The 22,152-nt window shown below is 61.7% G+C and overlaps 1 protein-coding gene and 1 long non-coding RNA gene across 2 annotated transcripts; one reads left to right on the top strand and one right to left on the bottom strand.

Annotated features, from left to right (window-relative positions):
• Positions 1–1,789: 1,789 nt before the first annotated feature.
• On the bottom strand, positions 1,790–5,844 carry MRGBP (MRG domain binding protein). The gene is made up of 5 exons (XM_053199747.1): positions 5,643–5,844; positions 4,909–5,030; positions 2,864–2,945; positions 2,476–2,550; positions 1,790–2,005 (listed from the first exon to the last, which is right to left on the bottom strand). Exons 1-5 carry the CDS (start codon positions 5,788–5,790, stop codon positions 1,824–1,826), a joined length of 609 nt encoding a protein of 202 aa, XP_053055722.1. The 5' UTR covers positions 5,791–5,844; the 3' UTR covers positions 1,790–1,823.
• LOC128311072 (uncharacterized) lies at positions 2,191–4,744 on the top strand. The gene is made up of 2 exons (XR_008289000.1): positions 2,191–3,388; positions 4,106–4,744. It is a non-coding gene; the product is annotated as an uncharacterized LOC128311072 (long non-coding RNA).
• Positions 5,845–22,152: the final 16,308 nt, after the last annotated feature.

Below are 22,152 nucleotides of genomic sequence, written 5' to 3' on the forward strand. Positions count from 1 at the left end.
TCCTCTGTCACACTCCGTCTACCTACGTGGTGGGGGCACAGCTGTACCCCACGTCACAGAGTGGACCCCTAGGCCAGGAGAGGGATGTGAACTTGACCTGCACAGGCCACACGCAGCACACGAACCGGACCCCCTGTGTGAGCCTCACTCCGGCTGAGGACTCCGGCCTCCGCAGGCCTAAGGGCGTGGGGAGTGGCCCCAAACCGGCACCTGGGGTGGGGGGCCATCTACCTTGCTGGGCGGCCTTGCGCGCCCCTCCCCCCACATCTCCTGGAAGGGCAGCGAATGTTCAGTCATTAGGAAACAGGTTTGACTTATTGACTAGGCTTTTCCAGCATGTTCTGAGGTCCCTGAAGATCCTGCTCCAGACCAGGGTCTACGTCTGTTAAGGGAAAGACCCCCGTCTTCATAGACAACGTTTGCCCCACGGCTCTGCCGGTTCTGACTCCCCAGGGACCAGGCTCCTCTCGGGCAGCAGGGTCCCAGCGACAGAAGCCGGTGCAGAGTGGGCCTTGAAGGAGGGCTGCCGGCGATGCGCTCCAGGCCCCGTGAGAGACGGCGGGCCGGGTAGAGCAGGCCAGCCTGCATGGGGCGTGGGGCACCGGGTTCCTGCCCTCGCCTGGTGGGCCGAGGCCCGGCCTCCTGCTCCGAGACGGTGGGGGGATTCAGCTTCCTGGTGACTTGTCCAGATGAAGGACCCAGGGCACGGAGGTCAGCCGGGACTGAGGGCGCACCCTTCTTGCTCTGCCCGGACCCTCCTGTGCGGAGAGCAGACTGGGCCCCGAGACTCGCGTTGCCAGAGGATGAGCTCCCGGACGTCCGGGCTCAGCCAGCCACCGGCGCTGCCTTGTCCGCTGTCCTGGCATTTCGTATCTGAAGGACTTGTCACACTCGACCACATTTCCACTCTGGCCCGACTTCCTGTCGGTCGTCAATACATTGTATCGAGGGAATGCTACGAAGCCCACTGAGTGTAGGCTGCGGTTATAACCCTTGGAAAAATAAACACTTCCTACCGTAAGAAAAGGGAACTTACTTTGGTATCAAAATCACACGACTCCAGGCTGCTGCTTTTGTGCTTTAATATTCCGCACTCAAACGAAAGTATTTCAGGCAACCCTGGGCCCCGGCGCCCCTTCCCTCCACTCACTCATTTGGTCTGTTTGCAAGTTACCGGAGGATACAAAAATAGCCGCTACAAATCCTGTTTCTGGCATATAAAAACTGAGCGAAAAGTGTCTCAGCAGTCATGACCTTAACACAAAACATCTCAGGAAAAATACAACACAGGTTTCACTTCTGCAGTGTTGTTGTCATATAAAACACTAGTAAAATAGGCTTCTTAAAAATTAAATAGTGAAATACCGCCAAATTATATACATCGTTACAGTACAAGCGAATGAGGCAAAACGTCCAGTTCTCAGTTTCTCAGGTGGGGCGACGGTCCGCCACGGGGTGGCCTGAGTCTCTCTCCCGACGGGGCAGCCGGTTAGGAAGAACGGCCAACAGACGCACAGACGGACAACGGGCAGCACCGAGCTGCCCGGCAAGACCAGCGCTCCTCAAGGACACAGCAAGAACGGACTTCCTGCTCGCTGGCCCAGGTCTCCTTGCCCGTGCCCCTCGCCCTGCTCCGCGGGGCCTGGACCGCAGCCCGGCCGGAGAACTAGCACGGCTGGAGCTGACCCGGCGTCACGGGAGGACGAGGAGGACGCCTGCCTCCCAGCTCTCCGCCCCCGCGGGAGGTGGTCGCGGTTGGGCCCTGTGGGAGCCACAGGGGCGGCGCGTCCGGCCCCCTGCCCTGTGCCCTGGCTGAGCGGCGTCTACGTTCGGCGCCGCTTGGCGGCGCTGGGGCTGGAGGGGTTGCTGTTTGCCGTCAGGACTTTGTCGGTGACGCGGCTGCGCTTCCGCTTGTCCACCCCCTCCTTGGAGCCCAAGTCCGAGGGGTTCTTGTCTTTGCTGGCCTTTTCCGTTGCTTTGCCCAAGCTTCCTGAAGACGAAAAAACTGGGAGACAAAATCATTTGGCTGAAAACAGAATATCCAGAATTTTACTTCATCTTCCCACTCAGTGATAAAAAGCCGCATCTACACACACACACACGACGCTCCGAGCTGGGCTGCCGTGTGGCCCGCGGGCAGCTGGGTCCTCCTGAGGACCCGCCGTCCCTGCCGCGTGGCGTGTGTCCAGGACCCGCCGTCTCTGCCGCGTGGAGTGTGTCCCCTGCACCCGCACCCCCTGCACCACGCGCTTTACGTGCCGCGGCCCGGGTGCCAGTGCCCCGGGCCGCCGCGGGGCTCGCTCGCAGTGTGGGCCGTGCACCAGGCCAGGTCTGCCCAGCAGCTCGCGCCCAGGCAGGTGGAACCAGACGGCACAGCTCCGGCCCCAGGTGGACTCAACGCGCGGGCTGGGGGTGCGCAGCCGCCCGGCTTGCTCCTGGGGCCCAGGGCAGGGTCGGGGGGCGCTCCCCACTCACCATCGTCCGCCCCGTTGTGGGGGTCCACATCTTCCTTCATTTCCTCCTTCATCTCTTCTTCAATGACCACTTTTCCTGTGGGGCGACAGCTGACGTTTACCAAAACGGTGGGAGACGCGGCCCTGCCCAGCGCTGCGGACGGCTCAGGCCGGGGACGGCTGTGTGTGTGCTTCTCAGCTGCCGCCAGGCCGCTTTTAAAGAGAGCCCATTGTTCTTGAACAAGTTCCCGCCAGTCCCCAAGACTCCCCAGACCTCCCAGTCCACCTGGGCCAAGAAGCACCCCGCCAGCAGCCCTCACTCCTCCCCGAGGCTCGTGACCTTCGCCCGACGCCACCGCCCTCGGCCCACGTCCTCCTTAATTCCCGAACCTGACCCGCCCGAGTCTCACCTTCTCGGACTTCGTGAATTATTTCTTCCGGAAGGACGAAGTTCCTCTCTGGATTTGGGAATGGAAGAATCTCAGATTCGTGCTGACGGCAAGTAGGGCGATTTTTTAAAGAAACAAAGAAAAAAATGTGATTTTAGTAAGTCACCAAAAACGTGTAAGAGCCAACTTAGGAGCACCTGAGGAGCAAGCACACGGCCGGTCCCCGAGAGCCGAGGGGGAGGGCACCAGCGGGGTGAGGACACTTCCTTCTTTCTGCCGGCAGTCTACCAGGAGCTGGGCTTCTCCAACAGGCCGCAGAAGCAAGGCTATGGCTCTAGCCACCAGGAGTCCAGCCACCAGGAGTCGTCACCTGACCCGAGGCTGGGGCAGCCCCACTTCCCAGCATGCCGTCCCTACCCCCAGGGCAAAAGCAGGCTACGGCTGTCCTGCTGACCTGTCCTACTCCCTCCCCAGAAGATGACAGTGACAGTGAAGCCCGCAGACACGGAGGGTGCCGGACGGGAAAGCTACTGCCTCGGAAACCAGGTAAGGACTACACAGTGGTGTCAGGGACACTGCTTATCAGAGTCCCACTTGTCCTACACGTCACACAGGCCCCATGTGCCAGAAGGGACGAGACCCTGGAGGCACAGGACCACCAGAGGAAAGGAAGGTGCGCTGGCGGAAGGGGTCTAGACAGGGAGGGGCTCAGCGGGAAGGGCCTCCTCTCCGCAGCTCGTGGTAAAGCTCAGTGCTTAGCCCGCAGACGTGCTTGCGTCTCCTGGAGCTTTGGAAACCCTGTGGCTCTTGGGGCTGCTGGTATCTCCGTGGTGGGGGCCACAGATGCACATTGCCAGGGTCCCGGGTGACTCTGGCATCAGCTCCAGAGGGGCACTGGGGTCCGGAGCGACAGCCTCGAGGTCGTGCCTGGTCCCGCACAAGTAATAGGCCAGACTGAAGTTCCGGCAGAGAGGGGGGACCAGCTGCTTGCCCTGGACTACAACCTCTGAGAGGCGCCCTGCAGCTCCCAAGTGCAGCGAGGGCCTGGTGCCAGCTGTGTCTGTGTCCCTGGCTGCACTGGGCCAGGGACCCTGCCACCCTGATGTCTGTGTCTTGCTTGGGGTCCCCACTGGCCTAGAGTCACGGCATGGAAGTCTGGGGACCAGGTGACCCCACAAGGTGACAGGTGTGGGGTGAGGCCCCTTCAGGATGACGGCTTGTCCGTGATGAGCTGGTCCCAGCAACAGGGACTTCACTTTCCAGGGTGCTTCCTCCAGGCCGGGCAGTCAGTCCCCAGGGCACGGCTGTCACCCTCATCTCCTTCCAAGAGTAAGACAAAGAGCTGCGAACCACCTGCCCAAACCCACAGGAAGCAAGGGTGGCACCACGTTTGGGCAAGGAAGGCCTCAGCTGGGAGGGCTGGCGTGGCCCTAAGTCAGCCGGGGGGGCAGAGACTCACCCCTGCCCCGGCACAAGTGCCTACCCCTTTGCTTGCCTGTAGCTCCCGCTGCCCCCCAGCCCCAGGGGTCCACACCTCCTCTGAGCTCCTCGACCCCCCATCGCCTGCTGCCACAGAGCCCTGACGCCTGCTGTTCCTCTGCGGGGAATGTCTACTGTCTCCTCTGGCCATCCTGGCTTCCCAGTTGACCTGCCTGCCTTTCGATGAAACTGCCCGGGGGTTCTGTGGCGACAGGGCCCCGGCCTGCCTGGTGCCCACAGAAGCCACCATATTCACCTGAATGTGACTCGGATCCAGTCACCTTTCTGCCTGGCGCGCCGTGGGGCCTCCCGTGTGACTGCCGGGGCCTCACGCCTCCTCCACGGTCCTCAGCTCCGCCCTTATCTCCCCGGAGAGACTTTTGCTAACCACCCCACATAAAGAAGGCTCCTGGAGAGCAACCAGCTACCCCCGCTGCGTTTGTGAACTACTTGAGGTGCCTTGTTTAGTTACTGGTGCCCCCCCCCCCCGGGGAGGTCCACAGGCCACAGGGCTCCCTGAGGAGCAGCTCTGTCTGGGGTTAGGGGGGCCCTGGCCTGAGGACCAGGGAGGGTGGGATCCAGCTCACCAGTGCCTGCATGTCATACATGGTGCTCAGGTGGTCCCAGATGACCTTGGATGGGACCTGCCGACCAATGTTCTGGCTGAACTTGTCCCGGATACAGATCATGTGGAAGTGTCGATTAACACCTGTGGGAAGAGGGGGTCACCTGTGAGGAGGGGGGAGGTGGAAGGCAGTGAGGGAGCTGGAAGCAGGGGTCAGCAGGGGAGAAGTAAAGATGGGGGCAGGAGGGTGGGTGTAGGAGGTGCAAAAGGAGGGTATTGGGGGGCAGGGTGGAGGAGGGCGAGTGGGTGCAGGAGGGGCACAGCAGGGGCCAGGGGGAGGGTGTAGGGGGAGCATCAGGGGCCAGAGGGAAGGTGCAGGGGGGCAGCAGGGACCAGAGGGAGGGTGCAGGGGCGCAGCAGGGGCCAGAGGCAGGGTACAGGGGGAGCATCAGGGGCCAGGGGCAGAGTACAGGGGGAGCAGCAGGGGCCAGAGGGAGGGTACAGGACGGGCAGAAGGGGCCAGAGGGAGGGCAGAGGGATGCAGGAAGGGCCATAGGGAGGGTACGGGAAGGCGGAGGGGCGCAGGGGAGGGGTGCAGGAGGGGGAAGCGTCAGCGGAGGTGGGGTGGGTGGGCGCAGGGGTCGCAGGAGGCGCAGGTGGGTGGGCGGGCGTGGGAGGCCCCGCCCCGCGCCCCGGCCGTTGCCCGGCCCGCCCCGCCCCCACGCGGGTCCGCGGCCTCGGCGGCGCTCCGCTCACCGACGGGCTTGTGGCCCAGCATGGCGTGGAAGAGGCACACCTCCACCTCGGGGCTCCACACCACCGTCTCCTCGGCCGGGCTGGTGGCCGCCTCCCCCGGCCCCTTGTCTCCCGGCGCGCCGCCGCCGCCCACCTCAGCCTCCCCCATGGCCCGGCCGCCCAGCGACGAGCCCCCGGCGGGAGCGGGCGCGGCCACGGCCTCGGCGCAGGCGCACTTGCGGGGCGGGCGGGCGCGCGCGCGCGGCGGGCGCGCGCTCGGGTTCGCGCGCGGCGCCGGCGCAGGCGCAGCGGAGGGTTGGGCCCCGCGGCTCCCCCTGGCGGCCCGGCCCCGCGGCGCAGCGCGGTCGGCGCGGGCGGGCTGCGGAAGCGCGGGGGAGAGGTTGCGGCGCCTGCGGCGCGGCTCCGGGTGAGGCTCCTCTGAGCTGTGCGCTCTTCGAGGCGGGGCTGCCAGCAGCACGTCCCCGTCTGAGGAGCTTAGGAAGAAGAACGGGCCACTGACAGCGCCTGCGGGCGTGGGCTCCCTGCGACCGCCGCTGCCCCGACCGGACCTGGCCTTGACCGCGGGCTTCGGTGGGGGCCACCCCCCCCCGCCCCACCGCCAGCCACGGAGGGGGCAGGGCCAAGGCGGGGCAGCCGACATCACCCAATCAGGGCCGCCGACTCCGCCCCGTCCCGCGGACCGCGCCCCGCCCCTCCCCAGGCCCCGCCCACCGCGCTGTCAAGGCGCCGGACCCGCTGCGGCCTGCGCGCCTCCCCTCCCGCCGGGTTGTGGACTCTCGGTCCCGCTGCCGGGACCCCTTCCGGGCAAGGCGCCGAGCGTCTCTAGGCCTCAGTTTCCGCCTCCGTGCAATGGAAGCAACAACGGCGCATTCCTCAGGGGTCCTGGTGAAGGCTGGGGGCCCTTCCCGCTGTCTGCTCTGGTGCCCCAGACCTGGGCCTGACGCGGACGCACGCCCAGGCTTCACAGTTAACTGCTGGTGTCACATTGCTGAGCGCTGCCCCTTGGCCGGCGCAGGCTCCGGTCAGCCACACCCCCGGGGACAGCCCGCAGGAGTCCAGGCTCAGTTGCCTGGGGCCTGAGTCCTGCCTGTGAAGGGGGCTGCTGATGATACCGGTCCCCTCAGTGGCACATAGGAGCTGTGGCCTTCTTGTCCGGGAGGTCGGGAGACGCCCCTGGGGTGGCAACCTTGGACATGGGGGACAGGCAAAGGGACGGAAGGAGAGGCATGTGTGGCCCTGGGCTGGAAACACAGCGGGCCTGGCCTGGCGGGCTAGGGTGGGTCATGGGTGGTGGCTTCTAGAGGTCAGTTCCTCCTCACTCAGTCCTTGACCAGGGACCGTGGCGAGGTGTCTCACCCTGACCCCCAGACGAGAGGATCCCACTTGTTCCCTCATGTTCATACCCCTCAGCAGGTGTTCTGCCGTGCTCCCTGCCTACTTGTCATTGCAAACCATTGGTGACAGCGTCGGTCTTCCCTGCCAGATTGTCAGTCAGATCCAGGGGACCAGGGCTGACCTGGCACAGAGCAGGTGGACAGTGACCGTTCGTGGACCCAAGGACCAACTGACCAACTCACTTTCTTGATCACTAGGGCTAAATGATCCCCCCCTACTGCCCACTGACACTTGTGATGTCCACATCTTAAAAAGATGCATTTGGCCTCCCAAGCCTCTGAGTCCCAGCAATGGGGGGGCTTGGACCCCCAGATGGGAAACACCTAGGGCCTGGAAAGGGATTTCTCCATGAGCCATCTGGTTTATACATCAGTCTTGTATGAGTTTGGCTACTGTGAATTATTCCCAAGACCAGGTCTGGGTTCTGCCCAAGTGGAGTTTCTTGCCCGGGAACTGATGTCATCTCTGGAAAGCAGTGACCATCACTTATAAAAGGGTACCTATCTTTCACTCCTAAGGGGACACCGGGCTCTTAGTTGTGAGAGCTGGGTTCAGAGGAAGGAGTGTTTGGAAGGCTTTGGTCAAACATCCCCTTGTGTGTCCACCTTCCCTTGGGTGCACTGTCCTCCCCTCCGACTGAGTCTCTGGGACAGAAATAGAATTCCGCCCCAGCATGGCTGGCACTGGCCCCCCTCTGGTGCTCTCACACTGGAGCTCACACCCGAGGAAGTGGAGGGATACGCTCATGTAGGAAGCACAGCCCCCACTCGCTCATATCTGCCTGCTCTACCATGGGCCTCCTCGCGCCTCGTCCTGACCTCTGGACATCAAGGACAGCAACATCATCCCTGTTCCTGGGCTGAGGGACCTCCGAGGTGTGAGGTGCCCAAGGGACCCAGTGGCTGCCAGCCAGGGTGGCTGAGACTTCTCCTTCAGGGTCAGCTGTGGCTTGCAGCCCCACATCACACCTCTAGAGGGCGTCTCCCACCCATTGTTTGGACTCAGACCGGGGCTCCTGTCTCAGAACCCTGCAGGCAGGAACCACACGGACCCACTTCGTCTTCCCTTGGCAGCTGGCCCAGAGGGCCGGTCACGGCCTTTTGAAAAGCAAGTCTAATTCTTCCGATGGGCATCATCGCCGTGATGACCCCAAGGACGTTTATCCTGCCCACGGCGCATGGCTCTGTGGTCAGCTCCGTGGATCCTCACAGATCCTGTCCTGGTACCATTACCGTCCCCATCATGTCACCTGCATGGCTAAGCCTGGTCCAGGGGAGGAGGGGAGCCGTGGGGTGCCAGGCTCAGCTGCCAGTCACTCCTGATTGGTCAGGGGGGTGTTGCCTTCTCTGTCGGGTTGCCAGATTTGACATATAAAACTAGGGGCACCTGGGTGACTCAGTCGGTTGAGTGTCTGCCTCTTGATTTCGTCTCAGGTCATGGTCTCATGGTTTGTGATCGAGCGCCGCATCGGGGCTGTGCTGACAGTCAGGAGCCTGCTTAGGATTCTGTCTCTCCCCTCTCTCTGCCCCTCTCCCACTCTCCCTCTCTGTCTCTCAAAATAAATAAATATACTTAAAAAAAAGAAGATTCTTTCTGCCCCTCCCCCCTACTCGCACGTGCTCTCTCCCTAAAATAAAAAAATAAAGGATGATGCTCAGTTACATTTGAATTTCAGATAAATAATGAGTCATTTTGCAGTGAAGGTATGTGTCAAATATTGTGTGGGATGTACTTACATTCAAAGTTACTCTTTGTTTATTTAAAGCACAAATTTAACTGGATGTTCTGTATTGTATCTGATGATCGCGTTCCTTTTGCCCGAATTACTTTCTGGTCCGGAGATTTTTTTTTTTTTTTAATGTTTGTTTATTTTTAAGGAGGAGAGAGTGTGCTCAGGGGAGGGACAGAGAGAGAGGGAGACACAGAACCCGAAGCGGGCTCCGGGCTCTGAGCTGTCAGCACAGAGCCCGATGCCGGGCTCAAACCCACGAGCCGTGAGATCATGACCTGAGCCGAAGTCAGACGCCCAGCCGACTGAGCCACCCAGGCGCGCCTGGTGGGCAGCTTGATTTGTCTTGACATATGGAGACTGCTGGAGCCATAGTGTTCTGTCCGTCTCTCCCCGGAGTGAGCCTTGTGAATTCGAGACAGGGAGGTCCTGTCACCGCTGGGAGCTCATTAGGATTTGTAGGCGGAGTGAGCCATTTGGGCTGTGATGGCCAAGGGCAGACCCCAGGCCCTGGCTTCCCAGGCGCTGATTTTGTGGGTGCAGAGGGCCCCCAGGTAAGAGCACACGACAATCGATTTCACCACCTCTGCCTTGAGAGATAGGCCCCTTGTGCGTGTGTGCACTTCATGTCCCTGCTATCGGGGCTGGACCACAAAGAGGAGGGGTCAGCTCTGGCGGCCTGGTGCCCTGGCAGGGCGCGGCCCCTCCCAGCAGCTCCTGTCACACGGAGGCTCGTCAGAACGGCAGATTCCGCAGGGTGGGCCCACGCACACGTCCATGACACCCAGCTAGCTCTGCCGAGTCAGCGGGGGGTGGGGGGCAGCCCTCCAGGGTGTTCAGGTGAGGACCACAGAGGGGTTCCGCCCAGCAGCCTCTCTCCAAGTTTTCAAGTGGCCTTGACGAGGGGTGGGGTCAGGCCGAGCTGCTCCCTGTTGTGTTTTCTTGTTCTGATTTCCTGGGGGAGAGGAGCCTCAAGTTTACTGCCTGTCAGGGGACAAGAGGCCTTCCCAGCCCTTGGGGATCAGAGCCAGGCCCTGAGCATGGCTGTGACAACCGATGGCTTCACCTGTGACTGCAGGGACCAAACAGTCAGGAAATACCCTGGTTATCATCATCCCCCTTGTGGGCGCGGAAACTGAGGCACAGGAGCGCCGGGTAAGTGATCTGCCTGTGTCCTCACCTTCCCTGAGAGCGGGGGTCCCGGGGGAGGACACTCATTTCTTTCTCCCCCTTCGGGTGCTGACCGGTCTGCCCCGCCTCCTCTTCCCACGGCCCCGAGGGAGCCTGAGGACCAGTTTGCAGGAACCTCCCCCAGCCCAGGACGGCGTCACCACTGAGGGCAGTGGGGAGTGTGGGCAGGGGCGCAGGGAAGGGGGCCCTACCGCAGGCAGGACGTTCTGGGTTTATTCTCAGCTTCTTGGCTAGACGTGGCCCAGCCCCAGGGGACAAGGAGCAGACCCTTGGCTCCCGAGGCTGGTAGCAGACTCCCACCCCCGAGAAGGCTCTGGGCCGACCCAGCACGGCTCCTGCCCCCTGCAGCCCCAACCCCCGCACTTTTCAAGACGGAGGACCGTGCCGTGGCAGTCGCCGAGTACCACGAAGGCTGCGCCTGGGCTGTTGGTTGTGGCAGCCCTCGAGCCAGTTTCAAGGGGACCCACGAGGGGCTGAGTTTATTTTTAAAAGATAGAATCTTTCCCCATCAGTTCAGCTCCCAGTGGCCAGCATGGCTTCCTTGTGCAACAACAGAAGGAAATGATTCATCGGGTCAATGTGGAGAACGTTCTCTTTGTAAAAGGGAACAATTCTTTTTTTAAAAAAGTTTATTTACTTATCGCGTGCGCGCGCGCGCGTGTGTGTGTGTGAGAGAGAGAGAGAGACAGAGAGAGAGCACGTGTGGGGGAAGGGCAGAGAGAGAGAGAAAGAGATTGAGAATCCCAAGCAGTCTCCACGCTGCCAGCACAGAGCCCGACGAGGGCATCAAGTTCATGATTCATGAGATCATGACCTGAGCCGAAATCAACAGTCGGATGCTTCACCAACTGAGCCCCCTGGGCGCCCCAGGGAAAAGTCATCCTGAAAGAAACCCTCCATGGCCCACACTTCCCCTGAGCCAGGCTCTGCCGCATTCTGGCCTCGGTGTGTTTCTGTCCCCCATGGGGAGGTTAGACGCGGGGCTTGTCAGCTGGAACCCTGGAGGGGACGAACCAGAGAGGGGACCAGGAAGTGAGCCCCTGGGCTCCCCGTGTACCTAGCGGCACTGAAGCGGGAGGGTGCACCTGCGGGTGATGTCTCAGGCCCCGGAGATAAGGAGAAAAGGCACGAACTTCCGGGAGAAACAGTGGAGTGGCCCCAGGACAACTCAGGGCCAGAATGATGGCGGGCGCGGACCGGCAAAGGTCACAAGGAAAGCAGTGCTGGGCCCAGAGCCCCCGGCCAGGCCACAGCCTCATCCAGTGTGGGGACCAGGTGCTGCGAGGGCACCGGCATGAATGGAACACGAGGTTCAGGATGCAGCCCGGTGCACGGCCAGGAGACCATTACCCTGTGCCTTCTCCCCCTCTAACCCTTCCCGACACTTTTACTTTTATTAAAAAAAAAAAGAAGAAGAAGAGGAAAATACAGGGGCACCTGGGTAGCTCAGTCGGTAAAGCATCTGACTTCAGCTCAGGTCATGATCTCACGGCCCATGGGTTCGAGCCCCGCTTCGGGCTCTGTGCTGACCGCTTGGACCCTGGAGCTGCTTCGGATTCTGTGTCTCCCTCTCTGTCTCTGCCCCTCCCTTGCTCCTGCTTTCTCTCTCTCTCTCTCAAAAATAAATAAACGTTAAGAGAAAAAACAAAACAAAAAACTCCCTGAAAATACAGGAAGGGGATTATCTCCAGGGATCCAGAGGAAGTATTCGTGGAGGGAGGGATTGGAAAGCAAGTAAGGTGAGCAAGAGATAGGCCTGATGGTACGCGGGGGTCCTGTATAAGTCCTACCACAAATTATTTAAAAGTAAAAATGTAAAGACATATATAAAGACTGCAGAGGAAGACAGGTGCGTCAGGGAACCCACCACAGCGGTGGCTTTTTCCCAGCAGCACTTGCGTAATTTCATATAGGATTAATTCCCGGGTCCTGGCCTCTCTCGCTGCTCCAGAGCAAGCATTTCCGATTAAACGAATTCCCAAACCTTCTTCTGAAAATGAAATCAGCCTCATCTCACTTGAGGTCCGCAGAGCCGGTAGACGGAGGTGGTGGTCAGGGTGCACGTGCGCCTCCGAGCTCTTCTCCGAGCGACGTGGTGTCTCTGCCGGGACCACATAGACCCAGAGATGGGGCTTGGGGGCCTTTGGGGGCAGGGCGTGGCTCTGGGTTCCTGGGGACTCGTGCAGAGAAAAGCTCCGCACTGGTTGGAAGGAAGGCACTCACAGAGAGCCAGCAGGAGGGGAAAGACCCCGTCGCCCCGTTACAGGGGCAGCTGAGGACCCCTACAGCTTCTGGCAGTGGCAGAAGGTCCTCCCCTGGGGCCACCTCCGTCCTGGCCGCTACTGCGGTCTGTCCCAGGAGGGAGCATTTGCAGAGAGCTGTCCCCAAACGGTGACACGCTTTCCGCCACGTCAGGAGACCTGGCCGTCACTCTTGTCCAGCTCTGGGCACTCAGCCCCCACTGGCATCCGTGGGGCTGCTCTTGCCCAAGACGGGCCGGGAGAGGCAGGGGAGGCCCCGGCAGGACAGGTTCTGACCAGAGTCCTCTTTGATGGCCGTCACCGCTCTGAAAATCCCCCGTGTGTGCACCGGGCTCCTGTCCTGTCCCTGGCTGGAAGGATGTGCCCCTCTTTCCAATCGTTCTCCCTTGGTTTCCGTACGGGCAGGGTCTGGGGGGCAAGCAGCGGAGGGGACCCTGGCTGGCTTAGGGGGTGGAGAATGACTGGAGGGCCCTGGCGCCCACAATGTTGATGGCAAGCGGGGGTACCCTGGGATAGGTGAGGTCCCCGTTCTCTGACTCTGTCCCTCTGGTCTCTGCCGGGACCACATAGACCCAGAGATGGGGCTTCTGGTCCCTCAGAAGGGGGCGAATGAGCACCCAGCTGCTTGGGTCTTGGTGGGAAGAAGTTCTTTCCTCAAGGAAAACTGAAGTGTTGGGAGAGAGGCCAAGGGCCCCGCTGCACCCACATGACCCCGGGTCACATGAGAAGGAGTCTCCCCACCGCCCTCACGTGGGCTTGAAGGGCAGGGGAAGCAGGACCACTCCGGGGAGCCCAGGAGGGCCCTATAGTCCCCACGTGAAGCAGGCGTCTCTGAGAGCCCTCCCACCTGGGCTTCCTGTCCTGAAGTCTGTGCACCGGGTCCTGGGTTGGAAGGCGCCCACGTGGGCCCGGGCCAAGTGCCCCTGGTTAGCTAATCGCTGGGGCTGGTGGGTCTGGCTGGGTCCCCGGGGCCAGTGGGGCCAGCTCATGCTCACGCTGGCCCTTCCCGAGACAAATCCAGCCGTGCAGCGAGCGAGGCAAGCGGGGCTCCAAGCCCAGCGCCTCTTGTGGCTCTGAAGAGCCGGTGGCCAAAGCCAAGAGCTGTCCTCAGCCAGCAGAGCTCCAGGCAGGGTGGAGGGCTGCGAGCTGGAGCAGAACAGCAGGCTGTTCAACCCCAAGCCCAGAAATGCCAGTCGGGGCCCAGCCCGCCGCTGCCCGGCGAGCTGGTTCCCAGAGCCCCGCGGTTGTCCTGGGGCCGCGAGCTGCGGTGCACAGGCCCCGCGAGCCCCGCGCCAATCTGCTTTCTGCGGAGCTGCGGGAAGGCACTGCGTGTCCACGGCCAGGTACCTGAGCCGGGTCCGTCTCCCGGTAATTCAGCCTGGGGAGCCTCGCCGGCGTTGCTGATGCCTCTGGCTTTGGTAAAGCGGCCTGGCTTTGCTCTAGGGGGCCGGGCAGGTGGACAGGAAGTCTGGAAAGTGCTTCCTCCGGGGCTCGGCGCCGGCCTCTCCCATGGAGCCTCCGCGGTCTGAGCGTGGCGGATGTCCCTGGGCCAGAACTTGATTGCCGATAACCTCCCCTGCAGCGTGCTGGGCCTCTGGGCCTCCGTCTGGGCCAGAGGGGAGGATTCGGGGTAGCCTACTCCCGGCCGCTGCCCTCACGGGCTTCGCTTGGTTACTCGCAGGGCCTCCCAATCCCGAAATTCCCGGTGTGGGACACGGGGCCCTTTCCCTCCTCCGTGTCAGGGAGACATTATAAGCACAGGACCTTGACACATCACACGGCCCCACGAAGTCATCGACAGACACATGGTCACCCCTGGGCTTCAGTTGGGGGGGGGGGTGTCCTTCATTTTCTAGTTCAGGAGCTTCCCCAGAGGAAGTGAGGACAGTGCTGCCCAGAGCTGGGCGCGGGCTGCTTGCTTCCTCACCTGGTCCTGGGTTGGGGTGCCGGGGCTGCTGCCAACCTCCTCCCCCACCCCTCCCCTCCCCTCCCCTCCCCTCCCCTTCCCCGCAACTCCCTCCTTCCGCAAGTGCTGAGGGATACGTGCTTGTCCTCTGAGCTCATGCCCGTTCCTTGCCCGACATGGTCCCGAGGTGCGTAGTCTCTCCACACTTGGGTGGCCTGTGGGAGGGAGGTCCCTCCCGTGCGAAGCCTCTAAGTGGGGGAGGAACCATTTAGAAGCAGCAGGCAGACGGGGTGGTGGGAAGGGCTCGGACCTCCAGCCTCTGGGCTGGGCCTGTCCGGGGCTCCCTGTCATGGCGGACCGCATGGAGTCTGGGGCTCGGCCCGTGGCTGATTTTCCACCCTCACGTTCCGTGGCCATATCACGGTCCCACCCTCACTTGAGGCTGCCGGCAGGAAGTCTGGTTGTGCGTGTGCCCTCAAGTACCGGATCCTGTCAGCGTTCTCCGTGGCGCAGCTGTTCGATCCATTTCCATGATGCGGCCGCCAAACTGAGCAGAAGCCTCATTTCCAAATGGAAATCTCCTTGGCAGTTTGGCAGGCACTGACCTTGCTGTTAGCTGCTTGTGTGGCTCTACAGGCAGGAAGTTTCCTCAGGTTGGCTCTCTGCACATAGAGGGACAGGATGATCAATGAGAAGAGCAGCGTTTTCTTCCTGAAGTGTGCTGCACATCTCCTTCACCATCCATCCGCCACCCATCCATCCACCGTCCATCCACCATCCATCCATACATCCACCATCCATCTGTCCATCCTCCATCCACCACCGTCCATCCATCCATCCATCTGTCCATCCATCCATCCATCCATCTGTCCATCCATCCATCCATCTATCTGTCCATCCATCTGTCCATCCACCATCCATCCATCCATTCGTCCATCTATCCATCCACCATCCATCATCCACCCACCCACCCACCTGCCCATCAACTCACCCATCCATTCACACATCCACCCACCCACCCAGCCACCCATCGACTCATCCATCCCCCCATCCACCATCCATCCATCCATCCATCCATCTGTCCATCCATCTGTCCATCCACCACCCATCCACCATCCGTCCATCCACCATTCACCCATCCATCCATCCATCCATCCATGTGTCCATCCACCACCCATCCCTCCATTCATCCATCCCCCCATCCATCCATTCATCCATCCATCCATCTGTCCATCCACCATCCATCCCTCTATTCATCCATCCATCCACCATCCATCCATCCGTCCATCCATCCACCCATCCATCCATCCATCTGTCCATCCATTCACCATCCATCCATCCGTCCATCTGTCCATCCACCATCCATCCCTCCATTCGTCCATCCATCCACCATTCATCCATCCACCATCCATCCATCCCTCGATTCGTCCATCCACCATCTGTCATCCATCCACCCACCCACCTGCCCATCAACTCACCCATCCATTCACACATCCACCCACCACCCAGCCACTCAGTGATTCATCCATCTATCCATCCATCCACCCATCCATCCATCCACCATCCATCCATCCCTCGATTCGTCCATCCACCATCCGTCATCCACCCACCCACCCACCTGCCCATCAACTCACCCATCCATTCACACATCCACCCAGCCACCCAGCCACCCAGCGATTCATCCATCCCCCCATCCATCCATCCATCCATCCATCTGTCCATCCATCCATCCACCATCCACCCACCCATCATCCATCCCATGAACATTTACGGGGTGCCTGCTCTCTATGTACCAGGCCCCGAGGAGTGAACACAACTCACACCAGAGAGAAGAGAGACAGGTGATCAGAGAACATAATACATTGGTAATGAAGAGAAGCCTAACAAGACTTTTCTTGTTGAGGCAGGTGTGTTAGCAACAGTAGGAGGCCCATTGCCCTGAGGCCATACAGGACTCCCGTGGGGTCCTTCTTCGGTGTCGCTGTTCTGCACCTCTGGCGGCTATTTCTTCCGGTCGGGACTGTACTGTCCAGGACGACCCAGCTCGCCTGCCTCAGGGCAGCAGCATGGTGAGTGATGTTAATATTTTTCTGCGTGCCGTTGTTTCCCAACCACCCTCTCAGCCACCGAGAATTCTGTTTCCCATAGAAATCAACGCTTGACGTCTCCTGAAGCCTTCTCTTTCTTCCGTCTGCTTGCAGAGTTGGGGATTGTTCCTCTGTGGAGTCTGGGGCCATACCCTTGTCTAAATCAGACAGCCCAGCATCTTCATGTGCTGCGTCCAGGAGACCCTGAGCAAAGGAGGGAAGGAATCCAACCTCACGGCGTGGTGGGCACAGGCCACGCCAGGACGTTGGACTGAATGGTTTCCTTAACATTTTTGACCTAACCTCTCAGTTCCAAGACTCGGAGACCTGGCGTATTCACCAGAGGAGTCTCCCTCCGTGTTGATGAGAAATCACCTGGAGTGTTTTTCCGCAAAGCAAACCCTTCCTACCGGACTTGAGTAAGAAAGACCCAGGACGTTCAGCTCATCTATACACAATCCTTCCGGTGACCCCAGGCCCGAGCCTGTGTCAGAGCCGGACCCTGGGGTCACGGTGGTCCCTTCCAGGGAAGCCGAAGGCTCCACGGGGGCGGCCACCAGAACAGGTGGGCACTGGTGAGCCAGCAGCCACGGTATGAAGCAGCAGAAGGAAGGGGCTGGCAAGGCAGGGGCCCCCGCTGGGGTCTCCAGCCAGGCTAGAGTGCATGTCCTCCCATATCTGCCCCGTGCCTTCTCTGTCCACTCACCAGTGACCACGCTATGCTGGCCCATCTCGCCCTATGGCCTTCTTCCTAAGAGCAGTGCTCAGAATGCCATGGAGAGCAAGGCCTTTTGGTTTGGGAGCTCAGACCTGTCCGTGCCTTGGCGACAGGGATCCAAGACCCCTGCCCCATGTGACCCACGGCCCGCAACTCAGGTCCAGGATGTAGTTGCTCAGGACCAGGCTGGTGACGGCTGCAGAACTCCCGGGACTGGAGCGCGCCTGCCGGGAGGGCCCTGGGCATTCCTGGCCGAGCCAGGTCCTGCAGCACCAAGGGAGAGGACTGCGTGCAGACACAGCCTCTGTGCCCGGCCGGGGCGGGGCGTGCTTGACTCAGGATCCCTGAGCAGGGCTACCCTCTGCCACACGTGCACACAGACAGACGTGCTGGGACAAAGCGAAAGACTGACAATAACTTGCATCTGGACGGCCAGGGCACTAAGGACGTACTGCAAAGCCGCACGGCAGGGCACTCCACGCTTTCCTGCCTCAGCACATCGTCCGGTAGCACCCACTCGCACCCCGTGTTCTGTGGGCCCGGCCGGGCCCTCCGCTCGGGGTCCCACGTGCTGAAGCTGCGGTGTCCCCAGCTGGGCTTGTCCCCGGAGGTTCCGGGAAGAAGGCGCTGCCTGCTCGTCCAGGCTGTGCTCAGGGTCCAGGTCCTGGCGGCTGTAGGGCCGAGTGTCCTTTCCTCGCTGGCCGTGGTCGGGGGTTGCCCCCAGCATCGCTGGCTGGGGGCCTCTGTTTCCATCTTGGGAGCCAGCAAAAGCGGCTGGGTCTTTCCCACACACGAGCCTCTATGACTTCCCAGCCTGCCTCTGGAAATGCCCGAGAGAGCGGAAAGCAGAAACCACTCTGCTTTTAAAAGGTCGTGTGACTATTTGGGGCCTCCCTGGAAATCCAGGATAGTCTCCCCACCTTGACGTTTACGGCCTTAAACACATCTGCAAAGTCCCGCGCCCTGCCACATGCCGCGGACACACGCTCACAGGTTCTGGAGGTAGGGGAGTGGACGTGCCGCCTCCCACAGGCACCAAGCAGCCGTCCCCAGAATGAGCACGTCTGCGGGGTGATGACAGAGGGCCCGCTGCTGCGGGTGGAGGCGGAGGACCGCGTGCTGACAGAAGGGGGACCCGCTGGCCCGAGTTCCCGTGCTCCTGGCTTATCCCGCCCACAGAGCAGCGGCGCCCCCGCCCCGGGGCCCTTTGGGGGAGGCCCCGAGGGGCAGCAAGGGCATCTCTCCGCACCAGCTCTGCCCCTCTTTGGTGCCGTCAGTACGGGTTAGGGCTCACACGCAGACCCACCGATTGGGAAGCTACGCTGGGCTCCCTGGCACGTCATAACGGAAAGTCATTTAAAGTCACCTACAGCCACTTGCCTTTGAAGAACGGGAACTCAGCCTGGTGTTCGGGGCGGCCAGCCGTGAGGCCATCGTCACCGTCCCTCCGGTTCCGCATGGCGTGGCTTTCTGGGTGCGTGAAAAGCCATTACGTGCCGGCTCGCCTCTCCTGCCGCCTGGGGAGGTGTGCTGGAGCGTGCCTGGGGCAGGGGGGGGCTGTGCCGGGCTCCCCGTTAATTTTGGGGGCGTCCGCATCTTGGGGTGCAGCACATATCACTCCCCCCCCCAGGGGCACGTGGGCTCTTCGCTGAGAAGATGCCGCGTCCGCGGGTGTGGGAGGAAGTCGAGAATCAACCACTCAGTAGCTTCAACCGGAAACCGGCCAGGGACCGTGGGGAGGGACCGGGCGCCAGGCACGCGGAGCCGGTGTCACTCACGGCATGTTGGCGAAATACAACCAGAAACACAATCTGCTAGCCGGGCACACCTCTCCACGAAGGTGGAAGAGAAAGAGAACAGTTTTATTATCAAATGAGTGTGCAGCTTGCGTCACGGGCCATCCGCCAAGGGCTGCCAAAGACAGAAGAAAATGCACCCTTTTCCGGAGCCGAGGAAACACCCCCATCACCACGTTCTTCAGCTCGCGTAGACACTTCTCAGGTAGGGCCTGACAGCACCTGCCGTCACGTACGGCCCGTCCCCCTCCACCTCTAACTGCGGTGACCATCTGTGTTAGCTCGCCGGCTTTATCGGAGGAAAAATAAACTCCCGCACCCTCACAACAGGACAGAGTTTGGGTGTGAGGCACCCACGGACGCCGGGCTCCTGCCTCTCGGGGGCTGGGGCAAGGGGTGCTCCCTTCCCTGGGGATTAATTTCAGAGAGACGGCTTCCAGGTCCTTGAGAAAGACAGTCCTGGGTTGTAAGCTGGAGGGAGGTTTATTTAGCTTTTAGAAAGATTTATATACCTCTCAAAGGAATGCACACCTCCTTTGAGAGAGAATTTGCAACTCCCAGTTTTCTAGTCGACGCTGGAAGGAAACGGAGGGAGTCTCTCCTGTTAGCACTGGGGGGGGGGGGGGGATTTCTCAGTTTCTACGTGTGGAGCCTGCAGCACGGAGGACCTGGGGGGAGGAGCTGGGGCTGAGCACGGGGGCCGGCGGGCGGCGGGTGCCGGTGGCACAGGGTCCCGTGCAGACTGCCCGGCACCCGGGAGCCTCAGTGGCCCCGTGATGCCGCTGTGCTAACGGCTCCTTCTTGGGGGGCGGCAAGCACAAAATTGCAGGCGGTTGGTACGCACAGAGGTCCCGCGGGACAAATGCTGCTGTTGTCACTATGCCCACGGTTGGTGGCCGGATGGGGGGGCCAAAAGCTAGCACATGCTTATGGGGCAGTGCGGCGGTGGGGGGGGGGCAGAGAGCGCCCTCTGAGGAGGAGGGGATGGGAGATGGGGAGCAGCAGGGACAGGGCATCCTAGGCCCAGCTAGGAACCACCCCACCCCCCCCCCCCCCGCCAGGATTCAGGGACGTTCATGGTCACCGTTGTGAGGGACAGAGACCTCCTGATCACAGACACCTCATCGTGCAAGAATCTCAAGCTTCTTAGTGCTCCGATTGGGTGAGGCCAGGTTGGGGGTGGAGTAGGGGGCGAGGGGTCAAGACCCAGGGCGGAAAGAGGCCCTTAAAGTTCATTTCCCGCCCACCTCCACCCAGGCTGGATCCCACGGCAGCAGGGGATGGGGCGACAGACTGCCTAGGGCTCCCTCTCGGCCCCTCCCCCTCTGTAAACTGGACACTGAGGAGGGGCAAGTGTCCTGGGGCCGTGGGGAGCCTCAGAGGGGGCCGGTCCACACAAGACTTGCCAGCTCCCTCCTGGAGCCCTGACACGGGGACGGCAAACAGGCACAGCCTGGTGTTCTGGGCTGCCAAGGCCTCCCACCACAGACCCCTGACTTTCTGCTCCTTGCCTGGCTTGGTACATACAGTAGGCGCTCACTAAGTGTGCTGGGTGGTGGAAACAAAGAAGCCCAGACTGGGCTAAGGGGGCAGGTGGGGGCCGCAGGGGGACCGCAGCGGGTGTGGGGGAGCCCGCGGTGCCCGGGGCCCAAGGGGCCTGCCCTCAGGGGCCCCGAGGTCAGACCAGGGTGGGTCCACCTCACGGGACGGCAGGGCCGTAGCCGGGAGCGGGAGCAGGGCTCTGCTGTGCTGGGGAGGCCGGGTGTGGCCGTGCTGGTCAGAGCCTCTCCCTCCCCGTGCCCCACTGAAGTGTCACTTTCTAATGTAAACGAATGACAGGGACGCTCAGAGGAGCCTGCCTGCCGAGGGGGAACATGATTAGAGTAATTTGGGCCCAAGAGAAGTGACTGATGTGGAGAGACAGGGCCAGTGGGGCCGACACCCCGTCAGACGCCAGGGCCCCATCTGCAGGGCTGGGCCAGCTCCCGCGGTGGGGGGCCCGCTCCTGGGGGGCCGTAATGAGCCCACCACACGTCCCCAGGAAGCTCAACATGAGCCCCACAGCCGCACGGTGCCGCCCTGCCCACCTGTCCCCCCTGCTGCCCTCGGCTGTCCTTCCCGCGATAGCGGGTCACTGTCCCCACCGGGGGAGCGTGCCCCTCCCAGCCACCCTCTCTGTCTGCTCCTGACTGCTCACCCCAACCACCTCCTTTCTGTTTTCCGGGCTCCCATCCGCCCCCCCCCATGGGAGCCCCACGGCCCACGCTGCTCAACGCAGTGTCCCCACACAGCCTGGGCCGGCAGCCAAGGGGGGCTCTGGTAAATCCATCCATGGGAATCTCCACGTGGACGCCGGGGGAGCACGGCCCAGGCTGCCCCCTCCACTGCCTCCTCCAAGCAGCCTCCCTGGATTAGAGCCACCAGCCTGCCTGGGGGAGGGGACTCTGCTTCCTTGCTGAGCCTGAGGTTCTATCCCCCATGGGTGGCCCAGTCTGGGCAGGAGTCCCTGGAGGACCCCGGGAGGCCGGGGTTTGGGTGGGAATTTGATATTTTCTTGGGTGCCGCTGAGTCACCCAAAGTGACACAGATGATTTGAAATGGGGTTTTCATGTCTCCATCAGGTCCTCAGATGACTTGGGGCCAGAGAGGCCATAAGCTGTGTGCTTGTTGGCCATCGAGGAGAAGGACCGTGGGAAGGAGAAAGGACAGTAAAGAGACCCCTGGCTGAGTGCGGCTGGAGTGGGGGCTGGGGAGGGTCCCTAGGGGAAGGAAGCCCAGTCCTTGGGCTGGTGTTGGGGGACCAGAGCGTCCTCTGCTTTGCTGCTGGCCCTGAGGGGTCCCACAAGGTCTCCCTCTCAGACCCACACCCTCATCAGTAAAAGGAACTGTCCCCTTCCTGCTTAGTGACCACTGCGAGGTCCCACAACTGACTGAGCATAGCACGGGTTTTCGTGTCCCTTCTCTGCTGTCCCGGCCCCCTTCTGCTGCCCCCCCCCCCCACTGTCCCCTCCTCACTGTGCCTGTGCCTTCCCTGATGGTCACTGGCCTCACCTGCACTGCCTCAGAGGTGGCTGCACGAGGAAGGGTGGGTATGCAGGCCCAGCCCCCCGTCCCACCCCCCAGGACACCTGCAGGGCCGTTCTGACGCCTGAGCTCCCACAGGGTCAGCCGAGGCCTGTGGAGACACAGCAAGTCCTCTGCTTGGGCGCTCTGGGGACAGGGACCTCACTTCTGCACAAGACAGCCCGTTTTACCTTCAGGAACATCTGAATGTCAAAGATTTATTTTAACTTCGCGTGCAAGTGTGCGCAGGAAGGGCCGAGCACGGTTCGGCCGGCGTGGGTGCGCCGCGCGTGTGCGCGTGCGCGTGCATGAGAGCGAGCGCGTGCACGCGTCCGGGGGCTGGTGTCTGTGTCTCGCCACCGCC

This window comes from Acinonyx jubatus, chromosome A3 (genome assembly GCF_027475565.1).
Source record: "Acinonyx jubatus isolate Ajub_Pintada_27869175 chromosome A3, VMU_Ajub_asm_v1.0, whole genome shotgun sequence".
Classification (NCBI taxonomy): Eukaryota; Metazoa; Chordata; class Mammalia; order Carnivora; family Felidae; genus Acinonyx; species Acinonyx jubatus.